This window comes from Alternaria ventricosa (genome assembly GCF_023758065.1).
Source record: "Alternaria ventricosa strain BMP 2768 chromosome Unknown scaffold_8, whole genome shotgun sequence".
Lineage (NCBI taxonomy): Eukaryota > Fungi > Ascomycota > Dothideomycetes > Pleosporales > Pleosporaceae > Alternaria > Alternaria ventricosa.
Window position 1 is genome coordinate 1,187,961 of NW_026055688.1, and position 25,224 is coordinate 1,213,184.

Consider the following 25,224-nt stretch of genomic DNA (forward strand, 5'->3'; position numbering starts at 1 on the left):
CTCGCCCATCGGCAATCTTGGAGAAGAAATGCGGCACAGCTATTACTATAAGCGACATGAACTGGTGGGCAAGGCTCCGATTCGCCGTGTCGTAGCAAATGGGGTGTTATCTGATGTCAAGATGCATTGTCGACGCTTGGGGGTTGCTGCCAGCCTTCCGCGCGCATTTCGGAATCGGAACACTAGCGCGAAATCAGAGATGCCGGTCCGGCATCGATTGATGTGTCGCGTTAAGCTACATACACGCGTTTTGGTGGTATCTGGTGTCTACAACTGTGCTTCTCCAACTTCCTAGGCCATTGTTCGCTGCACCTTGCCCTCCACATCGCCCTGCTCGCCTTTACCCTTCCACTCCACTGTCACGGTAATACCACGATCATCACCCTTCTCCTTCGCATACGTCAGGCTTCCCTTCAATACAGTGCCCTTCTTATAAGCTTGCTTCTCCGCGACCTCTGGGTCGAGCAGTAGTACTGCCTGATGCCAATGTGTAGGTGTGTTGCTCGGACCCGTCGAGAAGCCCAGGCCCGGAATGCCGTTCTTGCCCCAATCAACGTTGTCAAGCGTTTTGACATCTTGCGAGCTACCTGGGTGGATGAAGATCGTGTCAAACCATATCGCAATGGCCTGAAGAGATGTGATGTCGCGGTCGAGCGTCATGCGAAGAGGCACCTTGAAGCTTAGATCCTGCACGGACACAGTCTTCATCTCCAGCAGATGGCTTGTCGCAGTGCCGCAGAGCGCCTTCTCAGGCACGTCAAAGACGCCGATTTCGTGCGTGTTGAGCAAACCGCCTGGGATCATGGGTGAAAAGTCGAACCCGTAGATGTCTTTCCAGAACTTCTCACTCGTGCTGTCTGCTATCCAGTCTGCATCTGAGATTGGCGCAAGACGGATGTTGCAGTGGGACGGTACCATAATGCCATCAGGTTTGAGGTACATGTCTCGTGCGCGCAGGACCGAATCCAACATGCCTTCGAAGAGGAGACCGTAGCCCATCCATTCCGAGATGATGATGTCGACCTTCTCCTTGCCAATCAATCGCTGGGTGTTGAAGTCCTCAGCGCGGCCTTGGATCAGTTCAATACGGTCCTGGTACCCGTTCCTCGCGATGATCTCCTTCGCACGGATAGCGATGCCAGAGTTGTCGACCGCAAACACCTTTTTCGCGCCTGCACGTGCGCAGAAGAGGGACAGGATACCCGTTCCGCATCCGACATCAAGCACGGTCTTTCCAGCAAATACCTCAGCATTCTTCTCGATGAAGTCACGGTACCCTTCTGTTCGTACGCGATCTTCGATCATCTCACGATGGATACTGTTGCCCTTATACGACTCAAAGTAGTCTTGGTCCCGATCGTTGGTGAGCTTGATCTTGGAAAAGTCTTCTTGCATGTCCTTGTGCATCTTCGCCTCATACTCGTCGTAGTCGATGGCCTTGCTGTCGTCATCTGGCATAAGATCTCCAAGTTCAAAGAGTAAGGCATCGTCCTCCAATACTGGCTGTAGATATTTGTCGCTTATGAGATCATCTAGGGTAACTTTGATACTCTTGGGATCTGTGCCTTTTTGTGCTTCTGATCGGAGGTAGTTGATCAGCTTGATGATGGTGATCTCGTCCGCGTCTGGTGCAGGCAGTCAGTAGTCATCCGAAAAGGGTAAGGCGTATAACGTAGAGATGAGCGTTCAACATTGTGAGCCATACCTGGTCCAAGTCCTTTGATCGTTGCGGGTAGATCGAATCCATTCTCAGCTTTGTTGTGCTCTACCATGTCCGACACACGAGTCCATTGTCGATCCGAAAATAGATCTTTGAAAGTAGTCGTATCCGGCTCGCTTGCGTCTTCGACGATGCTGCCGACCGAGCTCGCGGTGTCCGATTCCGTGTCTGACATGTTTTCTGGAGTGACTTTCGCTCTGTTTGCGAACGCAAGTCTCTGGAATTTTGCAAAAATTGTAATGAGTCGGGATGTCGCGTCAAGTTTCCTTTGGTGGGGGAAGGCTCTGCGGTTAGTGTGCTTTTGTGGGCGATGCTGCGGGGCAGGTTTGTCGCGCCTGCCGTAGTGATCTTCGCACCTCCTTTCATTGTCACTCCCCTTCGCATGCCATCAGCACAATTGATCTTCATCCGCACCGTCATGTATATTGACCACCCCTGAGATATCTGGCTACAGCATGCTGGATGGAATCGCGAATCTATCCATCCCTGCGTTTTGAGCGAAATGCAGTTGATCGTGCCTTCCATCATGCGACGCAGGGCCATGCCATCGTCACATCCGTTCTCCTCGTCAGTCCCGACATCGTGACATCCTTCATCTTTCTTACTCGGCGCTCACTTCAACTATTTGCAGGCTATCATGTCTCTCGCCATCAGAAGCATCGTGTCACTCGAGCGGCATGTATAGTCACGCACAGGGGTCACGCCGGGTTTTGCTCCCATCCATTCTACGCTTACGAATATGCTACTCATACGTGTGTCCCTTACTAACCGTCGCTATTGGTCAAGTCGCTTTTTTGCTGTGCGTTCAGTCAATGATTGACAACGTCGTTTGTACCTCCACCAATCTCAGCGCGCGCATGGAACTTTTACCGCGCCTTCATTGCACCAGCCTCCGGCCGTTATTCTGATCTCGGCCGTGACAGGTGTATCTCACAGCTACTCATCAGAATCTTCTTCGAGCATTCGGCGAGCGAGCTCAATGGCGTGGTCGGTCACACGTGGCTTCTTGGCTGGCGGAGGGGCGTCGGCCTTCACGTCTGCTGCCTTCACGACCTCGGGCTCCTTGTCCTCGACCTCCATATCCTCGGCCTTCACGTCTGCGGGCTCCTCCAAATCCTCTGCCTCCTCCATGTACTCGGGCTCATTACCGTTTTCCTCCTCATCGTCCGAGGTCTCGCCAGCGTCGCTTCCGTAGCCATGCTCGACCTCCTCTTCGTCACTTTCCTCAGCAGGAAGCTCGGTCTGATCATCGACTCCATCGCTGTCGGAAGCCGGCGCATCGCGCTTGCGTTTCTTGGAGATTTTGCTTGCAATCGAAGTAATGCCAGCAGTTTCGTAGTCTTCGTGGACCACGATGTCATCGCCAGTCTGTGTGTTCACAGATCGGAACTTGGGCTTGTACTTGGGCTTACCGGTGCCCTTTCGGTGATTGGCGCGCTTCTCAACTGGAAACTCTGACAGAGGAATCATGTGTTTAGGGTACCGCTCCTCGTCGCTCACCACGCCGCCAGCTTCAACCAGCAGTCGAAAGTCTCGGGCGTGCTCACGAAGATACGCCATCGTCTTGTTCTTCGTCTGATGAGCCGACGTGATCTGACCTCGGAGAGCGTCCAGACCACGATTCTTCCCACCAGCCTTGTTGATGGCATCAACGATCTTGGACAAGTCGGCGGTAGTAATGGTGTCGTACGCGTCGAAACCCTTGGTGTGGACGAAGTCGTTGATGCCAGCGTACATGGCGCAGATCTCTGGGACGGTCCAGTGGTCACGGTGCTTCTTCTTCTCGTAAGCGGCGTTAGACCGGCGCGAGATCTGGTCGATCCACTTGTTGTATGCGTCCTTCCATTTCTTGTCGTTGGGGTCGATATTGGTGAGCTTCGACTGGCCAACGTGGACGTGTTCGTATGCGTGGGTACGGGCGTTGAAGCGGCGGAGGGCGATACTTGGGGTGAAGACCTCATGGATGCCTTTAAAGGTCCGCTCCCAACGATTCTCGCTAACCTTGTTCCATTCCACCACGGGGTTTTGCTTCTTCTCCTTGTCCTTCTTGGGAACCTTACAGCTCTCGAGGTCAGGGAAGAAGATGCTGTCATCGGCTTCGTACAGATCACGGTCGGCAGATTCGCGCTTCTCCGGGATTATGTTCTTCTGGGTAAACCAGCTCTTGCCGTCGGGCATTTGGATCCTGAAAAGCGCCTCGATCTTGGTGGGGTCGGTGTCGTGGGGCGTGAACGTCTCTTTCGGTGTGAGCTCCTTGTTGACTAGCTCTCGACCGGCGTATGGTGCAGGGTCGTCCGACAGTTCGCCATCGCTATCTTCATCAACTGGGATGAATTCGGCACCCGAAAGGTGTTCCGGTGGGCTGCTGACGGGCATCTTGATCTTGATCTTGCTCTGGGGTGTTGGCACCTCAGCCGCGCTGAGAACCTCGCGGGCCAGGCTACCGATCAGGTGTGGCGCCATCTTCATGTGTTCTTGTCCCCCTTGTGAAGGTTTATCGGATGCGTACAAGGTTTGTGTTTGGAAGCGTGGGGGTATGCGCTGAATGAGAACAGTCGTGGCAAGAGGTGGAAAAGCTCTTCAGAGAAATGTGTCAGTCAATGCGCTTCAAACGTCGGATTGGACAGATGAGACGACTCAAAAAGTTGCGTCGCTGGTATTGCGCACGAAAATTGAGCGGTTCAAAACTTACGGCGCGATGTCGACTATGTTTGCCGGGTATAGTCGCGAAGTCAGATGCGCAGATATCACGCGTTACAGTCCTGAGCGCTCGCCAGATCGAAAAGGCTGTTATGACCAAGTCACTCTTCAGAGAGTAGAGACTTCAACGTGTGGTGACGGTGGCGCGTTTGGTCGCGCAGAGAAATGAGCAAGATATACGCCAAGGAAGGGGAAAACTCAAGACTCCAAAACAAGGCTTAACAAGTTGGGACAGTGCGCGCGTCACTGCCTGGCGTAAAAAGCCTCAAAACGCTCATTCACTTCTGGTGCTTCGCGTCGGAGAAATTGAACAGTCACAGGTGTATCAGGGCGAGTCTCATCCTGCGCCTGGTGAGAGCTTCTGGGCGTGTTGTCCACGCGCCAGATAGCCATGAGGACAGTCAATGTTGAAAAACCATCTGGTGTCGGTTCAAACGATCCAGGCTGCATTGTATGTTTGCGTTGCGCGAATAATTAGAGTGAGTGAATGGGAGATATTATGTTATATGCCCATTCATTGTCGACCGGTCTAGCTACAGTACGTGTAGACGCTGACATCCCTCCTCGAATCGATACCTCCAATTTTCTGTGGTCTCGTGCTCCCGAGAACCATCATCCCAAAGTCAAGACGCACCTTATAGCGACGAGTTCTCGAGATATCAGCGTTCAAATCGCGTCCAAATGAGGACAGCAAGTTGACACGGTAAAGGCTTACGGTGCTATGGCTTATTGCGTAATTGTTTTCAACGTCTTAAAATAACGTGGTGTCATTATAGAAAAAATGTATCATTCACTAGGTCCACTACCTCTCCTCCCCAAACCACTCACCCTACGCATGCGCAGACGAGCAAATCCTACACGTAAACCCTCCACTCCACGTTACACACATCGCCTGCTGCAACTTCCCATCTGCGAAGCAATTCCCCCTACACTCCTCCACCGTCGGCCAACTCCCCTTCTCACTACACACCGTCTCCACAGGCTTCACCGGCGTCTGTCGAACCGGCGCCTCGAACGGCAACGTCTTCGTAGGCGTCGCACCTACCGTCGTTGTTATAGTCGTAGCGTCTTGCGTTGTGTGGACTGGTGTGGATGTGATAGTAGGCGTTTGGTAGACTGGGGCTGGCGCGTGTGGACATTTGGACAGACCGATCTTGATGCCGCCGAGTAGGGCGGCGATGAAGAGGGCTATGATGAGTATTGTGGCGGTGGGGATGAGGAATCTCTTCTTGGTGAAACATGAGTGTCGTTTGTAGAATGGACGTGGGGGCAGTTGGGCTTCGTCGTCGTGGGGGAAGTAGGGGTGGTTGGGGTCGATGTGGTCGGCGGGGACGCCTGTGCGTTGAGGTGCGATGCCGGAAAGCTCGATGTTGGGTCGTTGGGACATGGTTGTTGGTATTGCTGCGCTAGGATAGGTTGCTGGGATATTGGATATCGACGGTGCTCACTGGTCTGTAGTGGTCAATAAGTTGGATATTGAGGAGGAAAGTGGCAAAGGACATTATGTAACCGCTTGGACTATAGTGAAAGGAAAGCGGCCAGCAAAGCATTATGATCACAGCGCAAGCACACCGCTCCAAAATTGCACAATGGAAGTCTAGGTCAAATAATGGCAAAGTATGCCGGCATCGCTGTCATGTTGATGCGTAGAGCTGACACTTCACTCACAGGTGTCGCAATGCCCAGCTCTTAATCAGAACGTAACTAGAATTTTAGCCTATCATAAAGCGTCTATGACCTGTCAGGGATGTGCCCGGCTTTCTTTAGCAAGGTGACTATGCACGCACAGTTACGACGTCTCATCTGCATGATCTCGAGGAACATACTTTTCCCAGTCCTCTAGCAACAGCCGTTCCGTCTCATCTGCTGGTGTCGTTATTTCATCTGTACAGTAAATGAAATGTCTTGTCCCTTGGAAGTCAAACCAAAACTGATCTACCTCACAACCAGTCATTGCGGCCTCTTCAAGGCCTATTGCGGTGATCGGACAAGCATGACCATAAAAGCGTCCCAGTCTATCACTATGACATAGTTTATAAAATTGAAAATGAAAGTTTCTCATCTGGGCCCATGTAATGTCCATCCCAATAGCAGCCCCATAACACAGCGTGAAAGCTTGATTCTTGGGTGATTCTGCCGCTAGTCCCTCGAGACATTGATTTCGAATTACGGCTAGAGCGACGTCCATGAAGAGTTGATCGATCGACTTCTCATAATCGACTGTGACGCGTTGGTCGTGATGTACCAGCCCGAGTAGACCGTAGACTTTGTCGCGCAGGTCTGCGCATTCAGTTCCCGCCACATAACTGTCCAGTGCGTCAAATATACCGAGATATATGAATGCGCCGGTTCTCCGCAAAGAACTATTGCACATAATCCTATACACGCTTGAAGGTACGTTTTTGCGAATATAGTTATAGAAGGTTTCAGAATGACACTCCGGTCTCCGTGTGTCATCCACCAGCCACATGTCTTTCACTAGGATCCTGATCTGTTTCGCTAGGATGAACTCTTGTACAATCCAAAGTCGTCTAAAGTACTTGCTGTGGAGGACATAAGTAAATGCCGCTTTTTCTGCTGCATCCCTCCATACACATGCAGCATCGTACGTGTTTTCGAACTTATCGCATCCGCCCTCGGTATGTGAATTGGGTTTCTCAGAACCGTCGCCCAACCAAGCAACGACTGACGTAGCTTTGCTGTAGATATCGCTCATCATCTGCACCTGGTGGTTGCGCTCAACAGTACTCGACTGATCAATGCACAGCTGGTCAATCCACATATAGCGATCCGAAGGCGCCTTGTCGCGGCATTTTCGAAACTCAGTGAGAAATTTGAACAGGTTTTCGCGGATTTGAAGCCGTCCGTCCGCGATGTAGATGGTTTGGTCCGATGGTGGTGGACCCCAAACATAGGACAAGGCTGTGTATGGCGGGGCTTCCGAGATTTCGAAGACTTCGATGTCGAGACGTATAGCATCGTCGTTCTCTAGCGGATCCAGAAGCGTGACAAGCCGTATCTGCTGTGTCGCATGGTCTAGTGGCTGATATTGGTAGTCGTCAAACGCCGGGTTGGCTGCGGAAGACATGTTCGCTCCATGGCTGCCTTGTGCCTCGACCCAACATGTCAGTACGTGCCATGTATACGAAAAGCAGCCATGTCACCTACCAAGGCACCACGCAGCAGACTAAGTAGATTCAGCATACGATTAGACTTTAGGAGGACATGTGGACTATGTGAGGTTTGTGATAGTCGCGATAAGAAAGTAATGCAGCATATTGATTGTAAGCGGGGAAGATGCGCGTGCCAACATGTTGCTGACTGCGTGGGCTGTGCAGACGTCTGTGGCTTGCACGATTGAGAGTCTGACCAATGAACAGTGAGGCACCCGAGCAAGCGCTAGACCTTATCAGGCTAGTAGCTGCAGGAGCATGTTGAGCAGATGGCAGTGCAGTGACTTGCAGGACACCGAGGACTAGAGTCAAATCAGATCAGCGGGTAGTACACTTAACTCAGGTTAGCGATCGTGTGGACATAAATTTGATGGGTATATAGCGCCTTGGATGGGTATCGCATGGAATCTCTCAGAGCTCCAGAGCCAGGAATACCAGTTTGGTGTAAGGAAAAAATCCCGCTTTCTTTCGACCTTTGCGTTTCTCGGGACTATGAAGACCAAGACAGTCTGTAGGCCTTATCCGTGCTCTCTAGGTATCATTACCATACCGACCATACCGACCATCAGTACCACTGTTGCGCTTACGCCGGGTCTCGGTGCTTCGATCATCGTTGCCTGGGGCCGGCTCTGGACGTCCATTGGCTCGCGCCTGGTCCTCAATGATGTTACCATGGCTCCCAGAGGACCGTCGACTAGGGCGTGAGTTGCCTCGGCGTGGTTGTCGTGGAGCATTTTGCGGGGGGCGGTTGCTACCGTCGTTGCTACCAGGTCCTGTAAAGCGTCGAGCTTCGTTAACGCGGTCAGGCGGAAGCTGGTAAGACGGGCCGCGCCATCGCGAACTGTTGCGCTGCCCGTTGATTGCTTCGGCCTGGCTGCTGTCTCGAATTGCGGGGGCGGGTGTGAGCATGCTGATATCGGTCTTTGCGCGCTTGGTAGGGGCTGTCCTCATTGTAGTGTCACTGTCGGGGGCTCGGCGCCGGGAACCTCCAATGACACTACGTCCTTGTAGGCCTTGGTCCTAGAACAATGTCAGCTTTGGCCTCGAGAACTACCTAACACTCGAAGACATACCTGGAGCTGAGCACCCTGTTGGCGATTTTGACTGGGCTGCTGATCCTGCTTCGTCTGCTCCGGGCGGGCCTTGTCGTCTGCATCTTGGTGAGTGTGCTTATCTTTGTCCAGGCGTGCCTCCAATTCTTCGATCCACATGTCCTTGGGGGTGCTCGTGCTTTGTTTCTGTAGAAGTCTTCGATTGCGCTTCTTCAGAATCGCGTTGAGGACGTGTTCCTCAATCATTCCGCATACTTGAATGCGGGAATCGTACGGGAGGGGGATAGCATCCAAGACATTTCCAAAGGCGCCCGTCTTGGGTTGGTATGGGCAACTCGCTTCTATGTCGTAGACGCCCTTTTCCGGGACATAGGCGACCTCTTTTCCCTTGCGCTCGTCCCAGCAGTAGTAACCTGCATCTTCTGCTTTCTTGAGCCCGAAGCAATCCACGCGGACTTCTACAGGCTTCGGTAATGGTCCGCTGCCTCCTGCAGTGCCGAGCTTCAGAACCTCAAGTTCGGTAGTGTTGTCGATGACGATACCGTATCTGGTCTTGAAACAGAACCAGCCGAACTGCGTCGAGACAGCGTTGGGGTCTTTCTCTTCGCAAAGGACCACATGAGGGAAGTTCACAATCATGCCTTCCACGTATTCATCTTTGTCAACAGGGGTGTGGTCGTTCCATCGTCGTACCTCGGATTCTCTCCGCCGAGGCCGGCCGGTTTGTTCGGAGACCTCTTGTGTAGACAACATTGTGAGCGTTGTTGACTGTCAATAGGCCAGCTCATAGGCGCCTGTCTGGAAAGGAATTTGGGCCGAAGGGCGAGTTACTGTGGCGACCACGCAGGGTATCGTAAATCTGGATTGCACGGTCGTGGAACTCGCGCTCCTGCGGTACGGGGATTGCGTATTCTTTCTCCGCAGCGTAGCGCTGATAGTCTGTATAAACTGAGGGCATCGCAGGGAGTCAAAGCCGCTCTGGCCATGTGGCGCTATACTGTTTCAGGAAAGAGAGATGGCTCAAATATAAATGAAGTGTTGGTGTTACTTCGTGAATAGGGCGACGGAGCGGAACCCTACTTATTCCGCGCTCACCTGGCTGATCAAGCTTTTTGCGCACTCGATTGCCCGCACTCTCTGCAATCGTACACCCTGTAGCAATCTACGTTTTTCGCTGTGATCTTCGACAAGTTCAAGACACCCAAACCTAGATATTCCCGCGATCAGACAATCGACGGTTCAGGCAAGATTAGGCCTGCATTAACAAACGACCTTCCCAACATGTCGACCACTGAGAGTGTTTTGAAGACAGCTATCCGCCTGTACAGGTCGGTAGCGGGCTATATTCCCCTCTTCCGTCGCTGCGAAGGCCAGATCCACCGAGACAATGGACGCACTGGTAGTGGCGCTGAAGAGCGTCCAATTCCATCAAACGTCGAGATGTCGTCATTGCCTACTCAGCTTATGATTACCTCCGTCCAGTCTGGAAAAGTCAAATACGAAACGATGTTACAACTCCGATCCAAGGCGGACTCTATCAAAGCGGACATTGCGATGGTGAGGGCGAACGAAATCGACGCTCTGTCGACAGTCCAGTGCAAAAAGGCGGCTGTTGAGAGGTTAACCCGTCAACTGCAACGTCGGGGTGGCAGCGGAGTAACGAAAGCTTAGCAACGTTGCCTGAAGGTTTTAGTTCGCGAGCGCGACGCAGCGACCAAGACCAAACGAGAGATGCAGAGATTGGTAAAGTCTCTTACGAAAGAATACGATGGGAATCTTCGCTCCTTTGCTGAAGTCGTGATGGACCTCCAGGATACGTTCCTGTTACCAAAGAAGAAGGACAACGATGTCATAGCAGAGCAGCATGAGGACGGATCTGTGCAGGGAGAAGTGGAAGGTCCGGTACAAGAGGACGAGCAAGCTCAGACACAGGAAGACGGTGGTATCCCCGAGGTAAACAGTGACCAGCCGAACAATTCGCCAGGCACCGCCCAAGGACTCGAGAGTAGCAAATCTCTCGCCCGTAACCAGCCTGTAGAGGCTTCGCAACCCGACATTCATAACCTCGTGGTTAGTGCTGCCTGTCTTGACCAGCAAGCCGAGGCCCAGTCTATCGACATCGCTGTTGACGACATTGCAACAACGTTGAACCCGCCAGTAGAAGACAAGGGTGGCTCGCCATCCAGCAGAACAAATTATTCTGCTACCCACTTCGAAGACCCGCAAGATGTGCAGGACATGGCTAGATCAGAAAACGATGGCGATATTGATGGTCGAACAGTACATGAAGTGCAAGAAGTCGGCATCGGACAGGAGACCGGAGAAGCACTCCCCCACGAGGATCCGTATATCAAAAGTTCCAAAGGAGAGTGGGATAGGATTGAGCAGGCCATAAAAAAGCTCGAGCGATGTGAGAAGACTTATTGGGAGAGGAAAGAAAAGTTCGAACAGCACTACAAAACGTTTGATGAAAAGCTGGATAAGTTCTGCTCAATCAACCCACGCTTGAGTAGAGCGGATGCAGAAAAGAAATTCGGGCGACACTTCCTCCAGGTAGGGGGCAATTTCCGTTGTTCTTTAGGTGTAGCAGAGACGTCGCTCAAGAAAGCCCGAATTGAGGCGAAAGAAGCAGGAGTCCACGATTGCAACTCATGGGACCAGGAGTCCGGCTTCCTTTCAGTGGCGGGGGAAGGTCCGGATCCAGAAGACACCGGATACCTGAGCGATAGTCGCGATCGCGAAGTGGTGATGGAGTGGCTGCAGATGCCCCACCGCTCAGAAAAAATGCAGCCTTCTGAGTTCAAGTTCGCGACATCGAAGGTGAGCGTCGATCCTTGGGAGAGCCATTCCACAAGGGGAGACTCAAGCAAACGGAAGAAGATAGACGAAAATGTCGACACTTGGGAAGCTCAGTCCTCCAAAGCGTACTCAAGCAAGCGGAGGAAGATTGAAGAGGATGTTCCTTGGGTTGCGTCCAACGACAGCAATGACAGCGCGTATGGCACCGCCAAGGAAGACAGGGGAGACCAGAAGCAATCGGAAGGTCCAAAGAAGAGACCTCGCGCAAGGGCAGAGGTAACCCGTAAGCGACGTGCCCGATCATTCGACGCGCTTCCGGGTCACAAGGTCGTCAAAGAGATGTATTCCGACATGCCTGTAGAGGATCACAGCGTGAGTGTTGACCCCTCCGTAATAGTCGATACCGAGTACTGACATTTCCACAGGTCTGGATGAAGCGAGATTACCGAGAAGACGTTGTCATGGTTGATGACGAAATGACCGACGACGACACCTGAGCGCAACAAACTGACGATTGGGATGATCGAAGTCGGTGGAGTGGGAGGCTATGAAGCAGCGGCTGAAGCAGCTACGTGCCGTTGCCGGATGTAGCAAAACAAGACCGGAGGCGTTGCGTGAAGGATCACAGAGGGAAGCGACCCATCGCGCGATGAACATAGGCAGTGTCGCAATGTTACAAAGCAGCAAGGGCTGAACCGATAGCGTATGCAAGACGCGTACGGCACCGCGTCGAACGCGTCGTCGATGCGGAGAGATCAATCGGCGGAAAGGCAGGGCAGAAGAAGTCGATGCAAAGATATCGGCGAGGACCTCCAATGCGAAGACATCAGGAGATACTCTGATCAACACCGCCAGACAGCTCGAGAAGCCACTGGACAAAGTTCAGGACGTTTGGTACGCGTGCAAAGACATGCCGCCGATGCAAATATCGGGGAAGAACTCGGTGGAAAGATACCGGGGGAAACTCCGGCGCCAAGACATCGGATGACCACATCAGCCGGAAGGTCTGTGCACAAGCTTCACAGCCTTGCAGGTGCGCACGCGCTAGAGATGATCCCACATCTGGGCGTCGCGCCCACAACACCACGTCTGCGATGTCAACGAGGCTCCACTGAAGGACATAGACGCTGAAAGAGCATATGCGACAGAGTAGGAAATAGAAAGTACGAAGAAAGTACGAAGGTAGATACCTAGGTAGTGAACCCGGAGCCGACGAGCAATTCCCAACGTCCGCGATCGATATTCCACCCATACAAAATTACTTTGTTTTATGAAGAGACTAACAAACGTTCTGAACACACAACTGACAGCACTAATGCTTCAATCACCAGCTATGTCTGTAGAATCTCTCATGCCAGCACAGAGCCTCACGAGTGATCACAGTACGTCTTCGACGGTTTGGTGCGCTGGATTCAAACACCCATGTTCAACATCCACACTACCGGGCTTCAAGAGTGGGAACTTCACAAATGTCAAATGTCACATATGGTTGGTATATAAGCGCTCATTAACTCTCCTATCTTACCATATCCACAAAACCCTCAAGTCGTCGAAACACCAGCAACTTAACGAAACCCACTTTTTACCTAGTACAACTCACATCCAACATCCCGAGGACATGCTTTCCTTCCTACATGCTAGCGATAGGCACTGCGCCAAGTTCATCATGCACCCCGATGCGCACCGTGTGCGTCTTCCAAGCGGTTCCGACCTCTACTTCACACTACCGATCGACTTGGACGCACGGCAACCCATGCCGCCCCAGGACCTGGCCGCACTTGATGCATACCTAGAACGGACTCCACCACATCCCTCAGAAGGACCAAACGGTCCCACTCACCAGAATAACCTCGAAGTGCGAAGTATCATTAGCGACTGGCTCGAAGGCTCGCGCTACCTGGACGATATGGAGATGTACGCGTGGGAGTCTGGTCATGGCTTTCCGATATTTGATGAATTCGGCATTCCAATCGATTTCCAGTGGGTTTGGGATGTCATCGCTTTTGAGGGTGGTGAGGAGTTGATCTCCCGTTATGTCGAATATATCAACGATTCTGCTGAGCTACACGCACAAGGTCATGCCGAGGACCACCATGACTCCGCTTCTATAGGCCGCGCTACTCGCACACCCCACACGCCTCCTCCCGATTCTCCGCTCGAGCAACCTCAACATCACCGCTTTGGCCGGTTCCGTGTGGCAACCCAGTCCGACGGACCCGTCTCTGTAGGTGGAGCTGACTTTGCAAACATGAACGATTGTCTAGCATTCCTGGATACCCTTACCGACATCGAAGCGAAATTGCTCAGTAAGAACATCATACAGTTGGAAGGCGATAGTTCCACTGGGTTGCGCATCGTACGTGGCCCGAATGCGAAGTTCCTCCCTGAGGGAGCTTCGCAGGCTCAAAAGGTACCTGTTCAACTTCACGCGTCTCCGGCTGATCATCAAATCCGGCATGTGCATGTCCAACAAGCAGATATTCAACCTGCTCAGATCCACACTATCACAGCTAATCCTCCAAGCCGCAATGTAATCATTCGCCAAGAACACCAAGAACCAAAACCCATTGTTTTCGTTCACGAGAACCCCGTCAAACAAGAAAAGAAGCCCGTCCAAGAGCAGAAGTTAGTCTTCAAGCGCGTAGGCTCACCACCCGAGCAAACAGTGGCCGCCGAGCTCGACCCCTTCCGCTTCTACGGCCGGGAACCTGCACACGAGGCACGAAACCAAGCTGCCAACGAACAGAGGCTGTTCGACGAGCTTCAAAACCTATGGGATGAGTCCCAAAACCTAGCCGATGAGTACTACCAAGTTTCCAGCACGCGCCCTACTTGGCATGCCAAAGATCCACGGAAGACCTATAACAAGGTAGTAACAATTGATCTGCGCGGGCAAGGAGCACCCTCGTTTCGACCTCTATTCCCGCCCAGCGCCGTAGATCCTTCCAAGAAGACCACCAACAAGTCCATCCCCGCTGCCAAAACGGCCCACTCCGTCGCTGCAGAAGCACGTCATAAACTCTTCGGCGCCGAACCAAGTGCTCACCGCAGTTTGTCGTTTCAGGAGCCTACTCGTCTGTCCAGGCGCCCCAAGGCCACTGGTAGGTCCTCGAGCTATGAAGCTGGTGTCGACGACCCCGCGTACCGCATGTGTGGAATGAATGCGCATCAGCCGTATGCGGAGGATAGCCCGGAGGATTCGCCGAGGCCGGCTACTGGGAGTTGGAGGGATGTGTGAGTGTACTAGTATCGAGGAGGTTGAGATGTTCGTAGTGTAGTTGGGTGTTGTGGTAGCTATGCTTTGTCAGGTAGCATAGTCAATGTATTCCGTCATCAGCATGCACTTTACAAAGCGGCTGACTTACTGTTGCACTACGTTACATGCCATCACGATCGTTCCATCATGATCACTTATATTAACTCACACAGTCCAGTACTTTTGCACATTTTATCCATTCCAATGCCGTTACTACCCAGCAGAGCTAGAGAAATCTACGCTATATGGTATGTAAACATCAGATACCAGCCCAAAAAAGGATACTGTTCATGTCCAAGGAGATTCGTTGTCGTATCCTTGAAGAAAGCCTATTCTCATGCATATAGAAACCATCGGTGGAAAACAATCCGATGACGACAGTGATAATGGAGCACTGACCACGTGCAAGCTCCATGATGTTCCCGAAGAAGAGCCCTGGTATATTTGGTATCCAATCCGTTGTACCCTTTCCTGTGGATCTACAAGCGTCATATATCGTCGAAGCCTTCATGTTTGCGCCTGGTTTGAAAAAAGAAAAGAGTAAAGTTATAAGATGAAGAAGACATAAACTAGAACGCGGATAGAAGAAGATCAAGGCGACAGGGGGAATCATGCTTGCTTAAAGTCGAAAACCTTGATGGTAATATGAAAGACATAAAATGGGGAAACTCCTCGCTATGCTTGACCGGCCGTCATGGTTGTATATAGGCCGTAAAGATGTTGTGCGCATGGCGGAAATGCATGAATAAAAGTTTGCGCAGTGTCGCTGGTAATGAAGAATAGGTCGACAGGTCGGGGGTATCAATGCAGAGTCGAACACCAAATGCGGAAAAAGACATACTATGCCCTGCTCGGGTTGATGTTCTCCAGCTCGCTGCGCTGGCGCAAGTACTTGGCGGCAAGCTGGTCGCCGCCCTTCATGGACTGCTCCATCCAGTGTTGCGCGACACACATGGTCATTGGGTCGCTGCGGGCAGGATCTTGCGACGCCTTCCTCTCACGGTTGAGAAGCTCAGTCTTGAAGACCTCGCTGGGCCTGGTGAGCGGCAGGACTGTGCGATGAACGAGCTCAGGCGATGTGAGGTAGAAGATGGCAAGCTCACGCTCGGCCACTGCGTCGCCCTCTTTGGCAGTGATAAGGAGCATGCGTCCAGCATCCTCCATGGTGTACTTAGATAGTGGCTCATCAACCGGAGCTGGTGTAGTGGACGATGCACCGGCCTTCTCGACAGTAGCTCCACTGCTGACTTTGCCTGCATCTCGCTTCGAGTTCTGGGTGATGACCTCATCGACAAGCTCTACCATGATTCTGCAGACGTCTTGCTTGAGGCCAAGAGCAGCGAGACCGACATCCCAGAATGCCTTGCCTCGTGCAGTCTTGTCCAGCATCTGCGCAGGCACAAAGGATGCAATGTACTGCAGGTCTCGGAACAGGGTCTTTGGTCGGATGTTAGCGTCGCGGAAGAGGCCTTGGATGACTTCGACGATCATGTCTGTGCTTGGTGGTCCAACCGGGGAGCGTGCACCGTTGCGAGGTAGAGGTGAAGCGTTGCTCACACGTTCTACGCTCATACTGTGGGAGCGGCGCTCCTCGCAGTTGGCGATGGCTTCCTCGAGGTTTTGTGCCCGAGAGGTCTGAGTAGCTGGCTCACGAGAACTGAGCTCTGGCATGGTGCCAAGGGTGGGTGATTGAGGAACCGGGGGAAGAGTCTCGCGGCGGTTGTTGTACGAGCGGCCTGTCCTAGAAGAGAGTGATGCTATGATGAGCAGCTCCAGCTCATACAGTGCATGCAGCTTGGAGAACGGGTTGGGATGTGTCTGGAATCTGCCCAACAGCCGTCGGAAAGCAACGTTGTACGGAAACTCGAGTAGCCCAGCCTTCTTCGCTGTGGCATTGCCAACTGAACGCGAAGTCGCGTCGCTGGAAGTCGAGGATTGCTCGCCAGCAGATTGGTGAGCGTCGGATGCACTGGCGTGTTGGAAGGTTGCGACAGGTGGAGCAGCTGTCCCACGCTCGTTACGACCGAGCGTCTCCAGCGGCAGATTGCGTGAATCGGGCAGGGTCTGCTTCCGGATGTTCTTCATGCTCTTCTTGGCAAGCTGTTTCTTGCGTTTCCGTTCTTCCTCGTCTCTACGCTCGAAGCAGTCGTCTAGCAAATCACCACCGAACCATGAGTCGGTCTCGCTGCCGTTGGCGAAGACCATTGTACCGAGGTCACTCAGGAGCAGGCCTGTGAGTGTTTGCTTCAGATCGAGCATGAAGCGGCGCTTGTCTTCGTTGACCATTGCAGATTGCTTCAGCATCACCGTGCCCTTCGAGGATGATGCGGTACGTGGTCGGATGCTTGTGGCATTGGTAGGAGATTGCGCTTGAGTCTGGAACGGTGACCAGAAAGTAGCCATAGAATCGATTGCATGAACAGGCGAAGAACCGCCAAAGTAATCCGGAGCATCCATGGGATTTCTTCCCCAGGGGCTCTGGTCGAAGCTGGAAGATCCGTTCCGGTTGGCTGCGGCGCGCAGACTACCTTGACTGGGTCGTTGTGAAAAGTCATGGCTACGGGAACCAGGTCGGCCATGGGTCTCGTACTCCTCATCACCGGCGATGGAAAGAGTGCCAACACCAGTCAGGAACAGGTCGCCCTTTTGTCGTCCACTCTCCAGAATTTGCTGGTCGCGTTTGTAGAGATCGCTGGCCCAGAGCACGGGCCCGTCGAGAACTCCCTCGCCAATGACCTTGGTGACGCATTTGTCGACTTCGAGACAGAAGCGATGTATCCGCTCTTCGCCTTTGCAGAAGTTCTCTACGCTGTATTGCATAAGCCACTTCAGCGTAATTTGCGACTGCTCGTCTGACAGCTTGTTCGGGCCACCGAAATCTTGAGAAGCTGACATGAGGTCAACCAGCTGAGCTTCGTTTTGGCGTAAGAAGCTGTTGCTGTTTCGCGGTTGGGAACCTGACGGGCCTCTGACGTTGAGCATCTTTGACTGTTGGTCCATGATCTTGAGAGCAAGCGCAACGTTCCTGGCGTCTTCATATGGCTTGGAAGTGCGGACATCTGTGATGTACCACATCTTGTCTCGAAGGTTCTTGAACGTGAGCATCATCTCTTCGACCATACCGTCTGACCGCTCCTGGGACTGCTTGAGCCACACGAACCAGGCCTCGAACTCTTCAATGGCATTGGCTGCCTTGCTGAGGAGATCGCGCGGGCCGCGCGAGAAGTAGTTGAGAAGGGCCGCGTAGCCGTTCTTAACCAATGTTGGAGAGCTAAGTCTTTTCAGACTCTGCAATGTCTTGTAGTACATGTGCGCATTGACAAAATCGGATCGTGCTTGGCACTGGTACATGGCAGTCTCGAGCATGGTGACGAGAACTGAGTTGTTCTCTTGCTTCTCGCCAATTTGCGGGTTGCTGTGGCTTCTCGGGAACTGTGGTGAGCGCCTTGACGAGACGTTTCTTTGACTTGCAATCATGTTGGTAAGCTGGCTTTGGCTCTGGGTCGAATTGTATGGGTTGCGTGATCCCAGGTTTTCGCTGACGTTGCGTACTGGGCCACGTCCACGAGTGCTCTTGCGGGTCGTCATTCGGTTGCTGAAGTTCTTCGATTCGCTGTCGGGCGCAAGTTCTTTGGGAATCTCGTACTCCTCCACCAGCTTGGCGATTGCCTCTTTCAGCTGGTGGTAGTCGTTGCCAAGATCGAACCTGTTCCCGCCCTCTTCGTCGTCGCTGCTGTCGCTGTCTGGTGAGTCCTCATCGTGCTCATCCTCATCGTCAAAGTCTTTGCGCATACGCGGCTTCAGCTGCTTTCCATCGGCGGAGATGTAAAGGACAGCCCATCGCTCTGCGCACGGATGGCAAGAACCTGATGTGGCTTCGAAACCTAGGAGACGAGTCATCTCAGAACATGCCATTCGCAGCTGTCTTCCGTATTGCTCTGTTGGTGCAGGCTTCATCTCTGTCGGTGATTCGGCGGATGCCGGGTTGCTGTCCAGGAGTGGCTCGCGCGAGGTCTGGTCGCTAGTCATTGAAGAAGCACTGGCACTCAGGATAGAGCTTGCGTCAGTCACGGAAGCGGCGGCATTGCGGAATGGAACCGACATTCCGGACATGGAAGAAGCAGAGGAAGCCAGACCAGTACGGCGCTGGCTGTCATTGTCCATGTGGCTGGATGACGGGCGTCGCTCCGGGAATAGAGCGTTGACCAGGGTGACAATGTCGGCTGGTGACAAGACAATGAATGGCTGAACTTCCACAGTTTCTCTGGGTGATGTTATGGCCTTTGCAGGTAGCAAAATAGGCTTCGAGGGTGTCTTGGTGTGCTTGAACCGAGCCAGGATGTTCTCGATGTGTGTGCGGATCTCTGGGAGGATTTCGTTTTTCTGCTTCCTACAATTTTGTTAGCTGGTGGCCTGAGGGTACTCCAGCATAGCGCCATACCAGTTGTAGGTCATGTTCACGACGTATTTCTGTGCTCGTATGGCGACCTCTTTCAGAATCTTGATGCGAGCATGCTCACTGATGTGGTGGCCAATCATGATGCCATGGGTCTGTTTGGTGTTAGCTTCGCAGTCTTGCGTCAGAAAGGGTAAACATGCCTCGGGATGGATGATGGCGTTCATGAGGAAGGTAGAGAAGAGCCAACGCGAGACAAAGAAATTTTGGGAAGCCCTGCGCAAGCTCTTCTCGTCCTCCAATTTGCGCAGGATGGCATTTCCAATCTCCAAGACTCCTTCTGGAATGCCACCGGCACTGGGCTCATCGTCAACGACCTCGAACAGACGCTTGACAGCCTTGTCAAAGAACTCGTCTGCTGCAATGGTGTCCTTGCTGGAGCGCGGGGTCGCTTGCATTCCGGGTCGTGCGGCTTGCTCCTCGGGCTTCTCGAGCAGGAACTGGCCATCCTGAAGGGTCTGCATAAGATAGAGCTCCAAGTTGGTCTTGCCGGGCCATTCTCGCATGCCGGCCCAGACATCGAGCACAGTGCGAATGAAGTTGGGGTTGTTGTTCTTGATCAGCTTAGCACAAACAGTGGCCCATACATCTGTGCGGCGAAGGTCCTCTGCCGAGTCGGGTCCGGATGAATTAGCGAAGATGGTGTACACGAGGGCAGACAGCGGATCGTGGCGCTGGAAAGATAGCAGGCGCTCTACCGGGCTTGTTCCTTGCTGTTGGGCCTTCTGCGAGGGAGCGTTGCGGCTACGGGCGTTTGCAAACATGACCGAGTCAATCGGGTCCATGGTCTGACGGAAAGACGTAAGAGAAGTGAGCTCTTGCTGCGAAAGACTGGAAATACGAGCAGCAAGAAATTCTGGGTTCGTGCGGATTTCGGAAATGAAATCGAGAAGGTTGTCCAGGATCTTGGACGGTACTTCATTGAGGAAAGTGGAAGCAGAGAGGGGCTTCTCGCTGCGGAAGTTTTTGGACTTGCCAAACTCCAGATCCGGCTCCAAGAGGGCATATTGCCGCGTGGCATCGCACGAGTTGCGGACATCGTTGAGGGCGTTGTAGAGGGAGGCGAACGACTTCTTGTCGTCGGAGCGGAAGTTGTCGACCAGCGTGCGGTAGGCCAGCTCGCCGCAGTGTACCAGACGTGCAGAGAGGGCGCTCGAGACCAGCCAGCGGTGCAGGCGCACGCGGGCATGCGTCTTGCGCTGCTCCTGGTAGCCCTGGAGGCGGATCAGGTGGGCGAGCTCGGCGAGGGAAGTCGCGGACGGTGGGATGGCTGCAGTCGGCAGGTACGAGTCGGTGTAGGAGGAGAGGTCCGCGGGCAGCAGGCGCGGCAGGCGGCCGGCGGGGGCAGACATGGAGGCGGGTATCTGGGGGCGCTGGAGTTGCTGGTGGCCATGGCGGTCGGCGTGGACGTCTGGAGTTCCGCCAGGTCGGCTGCCCATGGTGGCCGGTGGTGGTTTGGGAGCGCGAGGTGAGGGCGACCTGGGCGGGCTGTGAGACCTAGGCGGAGCCTCAGCGGGCGGGTCGTCGACTTGAGAAGTAGTGTACGAGGGCGTGTGGCATCTGGACGACACATGGGTGACGGTGGGCGACACGGCTACGAGAAAGTCAGCGTCGGCTCGCCTGCCAGCTCATCGTACATGCACAGAGCAGCGCATTGATGCCCGCGCCAGCTATTGGCCGGAGACGCGCTCGAGCACGGGGTGGATAGCAGAGCACGGGAAGGGAGATGGGCACCTACGCGGAGTGTTGCCAGCCTGCGCCGGCGAGGCTGTGAGTTGGGTTCGTCGCATCATGTCGCCATGAGAGAGCCCCATGGAAGCCCTACGGAAGGTGCGGACCTCAAGAAGGTGGCAGAGATCCCCTACGGCATTGCCAGATGGGGCGGTAGTCTTGGGAGAAGAAGAACTGCTTTGGGCGCGCCCTCTCCACAGCGCTCGACGTATGCGCTGGCGCGTCTTGACTGTTTAGGTGGTAATGATACAGAAGCGAGGCAAAAGAAGCGTGATTGGGCCTCGTCCTCGAGTCCCTGTAACAAGTCACGACTGCAGCTCAACGGCCCCCGACTAATCCCATACTACTGCTACCAGTGCTAAGCCGCCAGCCGCGTAGAAAGCGATACCGTGTGCGAAATACAGCGGGGGAGCTGCTTCAGATTGGTGGCCGTGCCAGACCGCCAGACTTGCCCACGACCTCCATGTCGCCATGGAGCCGTCCAGGCGATGACTTGCAGGAACAGCACATCGCAGTGGGACGAATGAGGACCAGCCCGCCGAATGCCTCAGCTCAGACCCTCTGCTTCCCACACCAGCCATCCCCGCCTCGCACAGAGACTCGTCGACAACGCACGCTTTCGATCGGCGCCGTCGTCGCTCTGATGGAAGCTTCGGCGACGCTCTCCCGCCGCTGGTGCTGGCCGTGTTGATGTCGCCATAGGGAGACTAGGCGGTATCGCTGGCCGCCTCTGCGACCGCCCCTCAACGCTACCCCTCCTCCCTTCACCACGGCACGCTGCCCTCACCAGCAGCGCAACTCGTAAACTCTCAAACACGCTGCTCCGCTGCAGCTGCAGCGCCAATACAGACGACGCCCCTCAGCTAATCGCCTACGCGCAGCTCTGCTCGCCCTCCTGACGTGACGGCCGGCGAGTGGAGTCGCCCTCTTCCCCTGCGCTGCCAGCGCATGGCTGTCAAAAAGGACCATGCCATGCAACATGCTGCACGCCAAAGCATCGCGCTGCACCGCTGTGAACCCATGTTTTCCCATTCATCTCCCAGTGCATGCCTAGTGCCGAGCATTCCTCGCCATCATTCATCACTCCGCCATGCATATCCAGTCGCCATCCAATGAGCCGCACCGTCACACCACATACTAAACTCTCTGCAGCATCTCCTGCTTGGGGCTATCGTTGCAGTCGCTGCGGAGCTTCGTTCCTTTTGCATGTTTGCAGTCGCAGTGCGTCTGCAGCTATATCCTGGTGCATGGCAACTCAATCGCGATCGTAATATTACGAGATAAGAATATCCTGCGTGGGCGTTGAAATGTTACCTTGAACATGTTTCGTTTCCAGGTGGCTATCGGAGATCGTCGACCATCTGCCGGTCGCGTGTAATACCCCGCCACACGATTGCCGCATACAGACCGCTCCTTCTTCAGGTACCCATGGCCATTCCACCTACTCTACCCAACGGCCTTTGGGCTGACGGTTGCCCTGCCCAATCGCTGCTAAGCGCCTATCTACAATGCAAGACATGCGAAATCGTGGCGATCCCCGCTAATCCGACACCAACGCGCCAGCGTAGCGCTCTACCGGCACCATTGTACCCGATCGCTGCCTCCGCGACTCCATCACAGCTTGCCCAGAACCCATAGTCAAGGCATGGCTTCCCTGAGTAGAGGCGCGACACGTTTCCGACTGTGCTGCACTTGTCGCTGCCACCAAGTCTTTCTCCACTCGCTCTTGCTGTCAATGTCGTTGGAGCCCTGCCAGTCCTCCAATCCCAATTCATCTTTTGAATTCGTGGCAAATGTTTTAGCAGCCGACACGGCGCCGTCGTTGAAGGCCCATAGTAACAGTTCTCTCTGGAATTGCCCATCTGCACCCGACGACGTGGTCATCAGGGAATACATGTCCAGCTCACGCTCCCTTGCAAATTCCTCCAACGCTTTGAGGAAGGCGTCGGATGCCTGAGCACTTGCTTCGTCCCCAGCTTTCTTCTGGAGAAACTCTATAGGCTTGACAACAGAACTAACACCGAGCTTTCGGCCACCCTGGTCCCATTGCTTATAATCCTTCCGAAGTATGTCTTGCAGCTTTAGGCTTCCAATGTCCTTCTTTGCTGCGTTGATCTCCTTGTAGAAGCTGGCGCGGTCGAAGCTTGCAGCCAGCGGGGGACAGAGCATGATCTTAGCTTCCAGGTACTCGACAGCCTTACGGTCATGCTCGGTCGTTTTGTTCTCGTCGTGGAGATCGGCCGTATCGATGAGAATGCTGGCCAGTCCCAACTGGGCGACGTCTGCATCCCAGCGCTTGACAAAGGCAGCGTCGTTGGACATGCTGTCACCCTGCGCATGGGCTGCCCCCGAAGACAAGGCAGACGCGGAAGCCATGTCCCATGATGGCTGGCAGTAGTTTGCAATCAAGCTAGTGCAGCTGCCACACTTCTCGATTATCCTCGGCTCGTCGCCTGTGTCTTCCGGTACTTTTTTCTCATCGTCATGATGATCAATGACACCGGCGACACGCTCTGCATAGATTTTGCCTAATTGGCCCTGCAGCGCATTGTGGTCTACCAAGATCCATTTGGTACTTTCAGGCGCGAGCTTCGACTGTATGTCTGACCAGGCGGGAAGGTCATCCAACGTGATCAAGTGCTTTGACTCAATATTGGCGTGCTTGAACACGGCCAAGTATTCCGGTCGTAGCTGAATATCGGCAGCTGGAATATTTGTGATTGGTACGTAAAGTGGGCTAAAGGCATTTTTGGGCGGCGACATGGACCGGAGGTATGCGTACAAAATGGAACATGACATCGAATCAAGGTCTGCATTTCATGAGTATGCAGCGCCATTGTGGAGCAGGAGTCATGCTCACCCGCAGACTCATTGCCAATGACGAATGTAATCTTCTGACTAGTTTCAATGGCGCTCCGGAGAGCGCCTCTCGCGTGTGTGAGAAAGGCTCGCAAAGAATTCCTCGGCACCGCCATGACTGTGTTTAGCGGTGAGACGTGTGTAGGTTTCGGGAGGGTGGAAGTGGACGAGCGAATGGTGTTCAAGAATGAAAGTGACGTAGAAGGCGCTCGGACCACGCCACGCGCATCACGAGGTCTGGAGGGCGTGATGACGAGAATGTGGTGGGCAAAGCGACATTGATTGTGTGTGGGTGTGAGATTTCTCATGTCCAGATCGCGTGATAATTGGGGAGCCGATTGTATTCTTGATGTCCTTGCTTTGCTACCTACCCAGCACTTGGAAAGGCGCCGCATGCGCGTAGTGGCCCATGGAGGCTTTGACTGATAAGACATTTTGCGATATCTTCACTGACGTGCCTATCCGATCTCGACGCTACCTGCCGGGACTCCTCTAGTACTCCGTAGCCGACGAGCAAAGAACTGCATGATGGGCAGCATCTCGTCGCGGCTGCTCGGCATGCCGTCGCCGTTCTTCTTCCACTCTTTAAACTCGATATATTGGAAAGCATCCTTCAGCTTCGTAGTCGCACTGTCGGTAACTGCAGACTTCTTGCTTGCCTTGCAGATCAGCACTGGTGTCTTGCTCTTCTTCTCCAAAGCTTTCAGCGGCACTGATTGCGACAGTGGTCCTCCGATACTGATTACCCCACCTAGTTCTTCCTCAAGCTGGGCAGCAGCCTGCAGTGCGACCATGCCGCCTTGCGCGAACCCAAAGATCATGATCTCTCGGGCTTTGTAGCCACACTTGCTGATGAGACCTTCGCGGATGACTTGATCGAGTACCAGAAGTGTCGACTTCTGGACGCCGGTATCCATGTCCATCTCGCCCGTGGTGGAGTCAAAGATCATGTCTTCACCCCAGTGCATGCCACCAAGATCGAACGGCAGCGGATTCGGCGCTTGTATCGCGATGCATGCTGTTTCTGGGAGGTTCAGCTGCTCGCCGAGCTTCGTGAAGGACGCATTCGTGTCGCCGAGGCCGTGTAGGAGGATCAAGATGTTCGTGGGTGGTTGCGAAGCCGGCGCTGCATGAGTTAGCGAGAGCAGAAGCGACTCTGGCGACTGCGACGTACGTGGTGTGATGCTCAAGGTTACCGACGACGGAAAGTCAGCTTTGGTAGGGAGTCGGCCCGGCATGTTGTCGCGAAGATGGGGTTGTGGCTGAGTACGTGGTGGAGTGGGAGCAGGCGCCTGAGACTCGGGAGATGATCGCACGCTAACTAGCCAAGCTTTCTACCATGGAACAAGCAACAGCCCCAGCTATCCTACCTGACGGCAGGCTACAGTATTGGCACGAGATTTCGACTTTCATTCCGCATTCTGTGGTACTGTCCATGAGGATTTGGAACCTATTGCAGGTGCAGCTCCTCAGCTCGC

At 53.8% G+C, this 25,224-nt stretch overlaps 8 protein-coding genes across 8 annotated transcripts; 2 read left to right on the forward strand and 6 right to left on the reverse strand.

Moving 5' to 3' along the window:
* Nucleotides 1–291: 291 nt before the first annotated feature.
* J4E93_005612 (uncharacterized protein) lies at nucleotides 292–1,895 on the reverse strand (the record flags this gene model as incomplete). Its single annotated transcript, XM_049343532.1, has 2 exons — nucleotides 292–1,625; nucleotides 1,706–1,895. 2 exons carry the CDS (start codon nucleotides 1,893–1,895, stop codon nucleotides 292–294), a joined length of 1,524 nt encoding a protein of 507 aa, XP_049199625.1.
* Nucleotides 1,896–2,656: 761 nt separating this feature from the next.
* Nucleotides 2,657–4,183, reverse strand: J4E93_005613 (uncharacterized protein; the record flags this gene model as incomplete). The annotated part of the gene is made up of 1 exon (XM_049343533.1): nucleotides 2,657–4,183. One exon carries the CDS (start codon nucleotides 4,181–4,183, stop codon nucleotides 2,657–2,659), a length of 1,527 nt encoding a protein of 508 aa, XP_049199626.1.
* Nucleotides 4,184–8,624: 4,441 nt separating this feature from the next.
* On the reverse strand, nucleotides 8,625–9,398 carry J4E93_005614 (uncharacterized protein; the record flags this gene model as incomplete). Its single annotated transcript, XM_049343534.1, has 2 exons — nucleotides 8,625–9,348; nucleotides 9,394–9,398. The coding sequence occupies 2 exons, from the start codon at nucleotides 9,396–9,398 to the stop codon at nucleotides 8,625–8,627; spliced, it is 729 nt and encodes a 242-aa protein (XP_049199627.1).
* A 687-nt stretch (nucleotides 9,399–10,085) lies between these two features.
* On the forward strand, nucleotides 10,086–11,858 carry J4E93_005615 (uncharacterized protein; the record flags this gene model as incomplete). Its single annotated transcript, XM_049343535.1, has 2 exons — nucleotides 10,086–10,090; nucleotides 10,385–11,858. The coding sequence occupies 2 exons, from the start codon at nucleotides 10,086–10,088 to the stop codon at nucleotides 11,856–11,858; spliced, it is 1,479 nt and encodes a 492-aa protein (XP_049199628.1).
* A 1,204-nt stretch (nucleotides 11,859–13,062) lies between these two features.
* On the forward strand, nucleotides 13,063–14,682 carry J4E93_005616 (uncharacterized protein; the record flags this gene model as incomplete). Its single annotated transcript, XM_049343536.1, has 1 exon — nucleotides 13,063–14,682. One exon carries the CDS (start codon nucleotides 13,063–13,065, stop codon nucleotides 14,680–14,682), a length of 1,620 nt encoding a protein of 539 aa, XP_049199629.1.
* An 858-nt stretch (nucleotides 14,683–15,540) lies between these two features.
* Nucleotides 15,541–20,595, reverse strand: J4E93_005617 (uncharacterized protein; the record flags this gene model as incomplete). Its single annotated transcript, XM_049343537.1, has 2 exons — nucleotides 15,541–19,090; nucleotides 19,142–20,595. 2 exons carry the CDS (start codon nucleotides 20,593–20,595, stop codon nucleotides 15,541–15,543), a joined length of 5,004 nt encoding a protein of 1,667 aa, XP_049199630.1.
* A 1,930-nt stretch (nucleotides 20,596–22,525) lies between these two features.
* J4E93_005618 (uncharacterized protein) lies at nucleotides 22,526–23,650 on the reverse strand (the record flags this gene model as incomplete). Its single annotated transcript, XM_049343538.1, has 1 exon — nucleotides 22,526–23,650. The coding sequence occupies one exon, from the start codon at nucleotides 23,648–23,650 to the stop codon at nucleotides 22,526–22,528; it is 1,125 nt and encodes a 374-aa protein (XP_049199631.1).
* A 554-nt stretch (nucleotides 23,651–24,204) lies between these two features.
* J4E93_005619 (uncharacterized protein) lies at nucleotides 24,205–24,984 on the reverse strand (the record flags this gene model as incomplete). The annotated part of the gene is made up of 1 exon (XM_049343539.1): nucleotides 24,205–24,984. The coding sequence occupies one exon, from the start codon at nucleotides 24,982–24,984 to the stop codon at nucleotides 24,205–24,207; it is 780 nt and encodes a 259-aa protein (XP_049199632.1).
* Nucleotides 24,985–25,224: the final 240 nt, after the last annotated feature.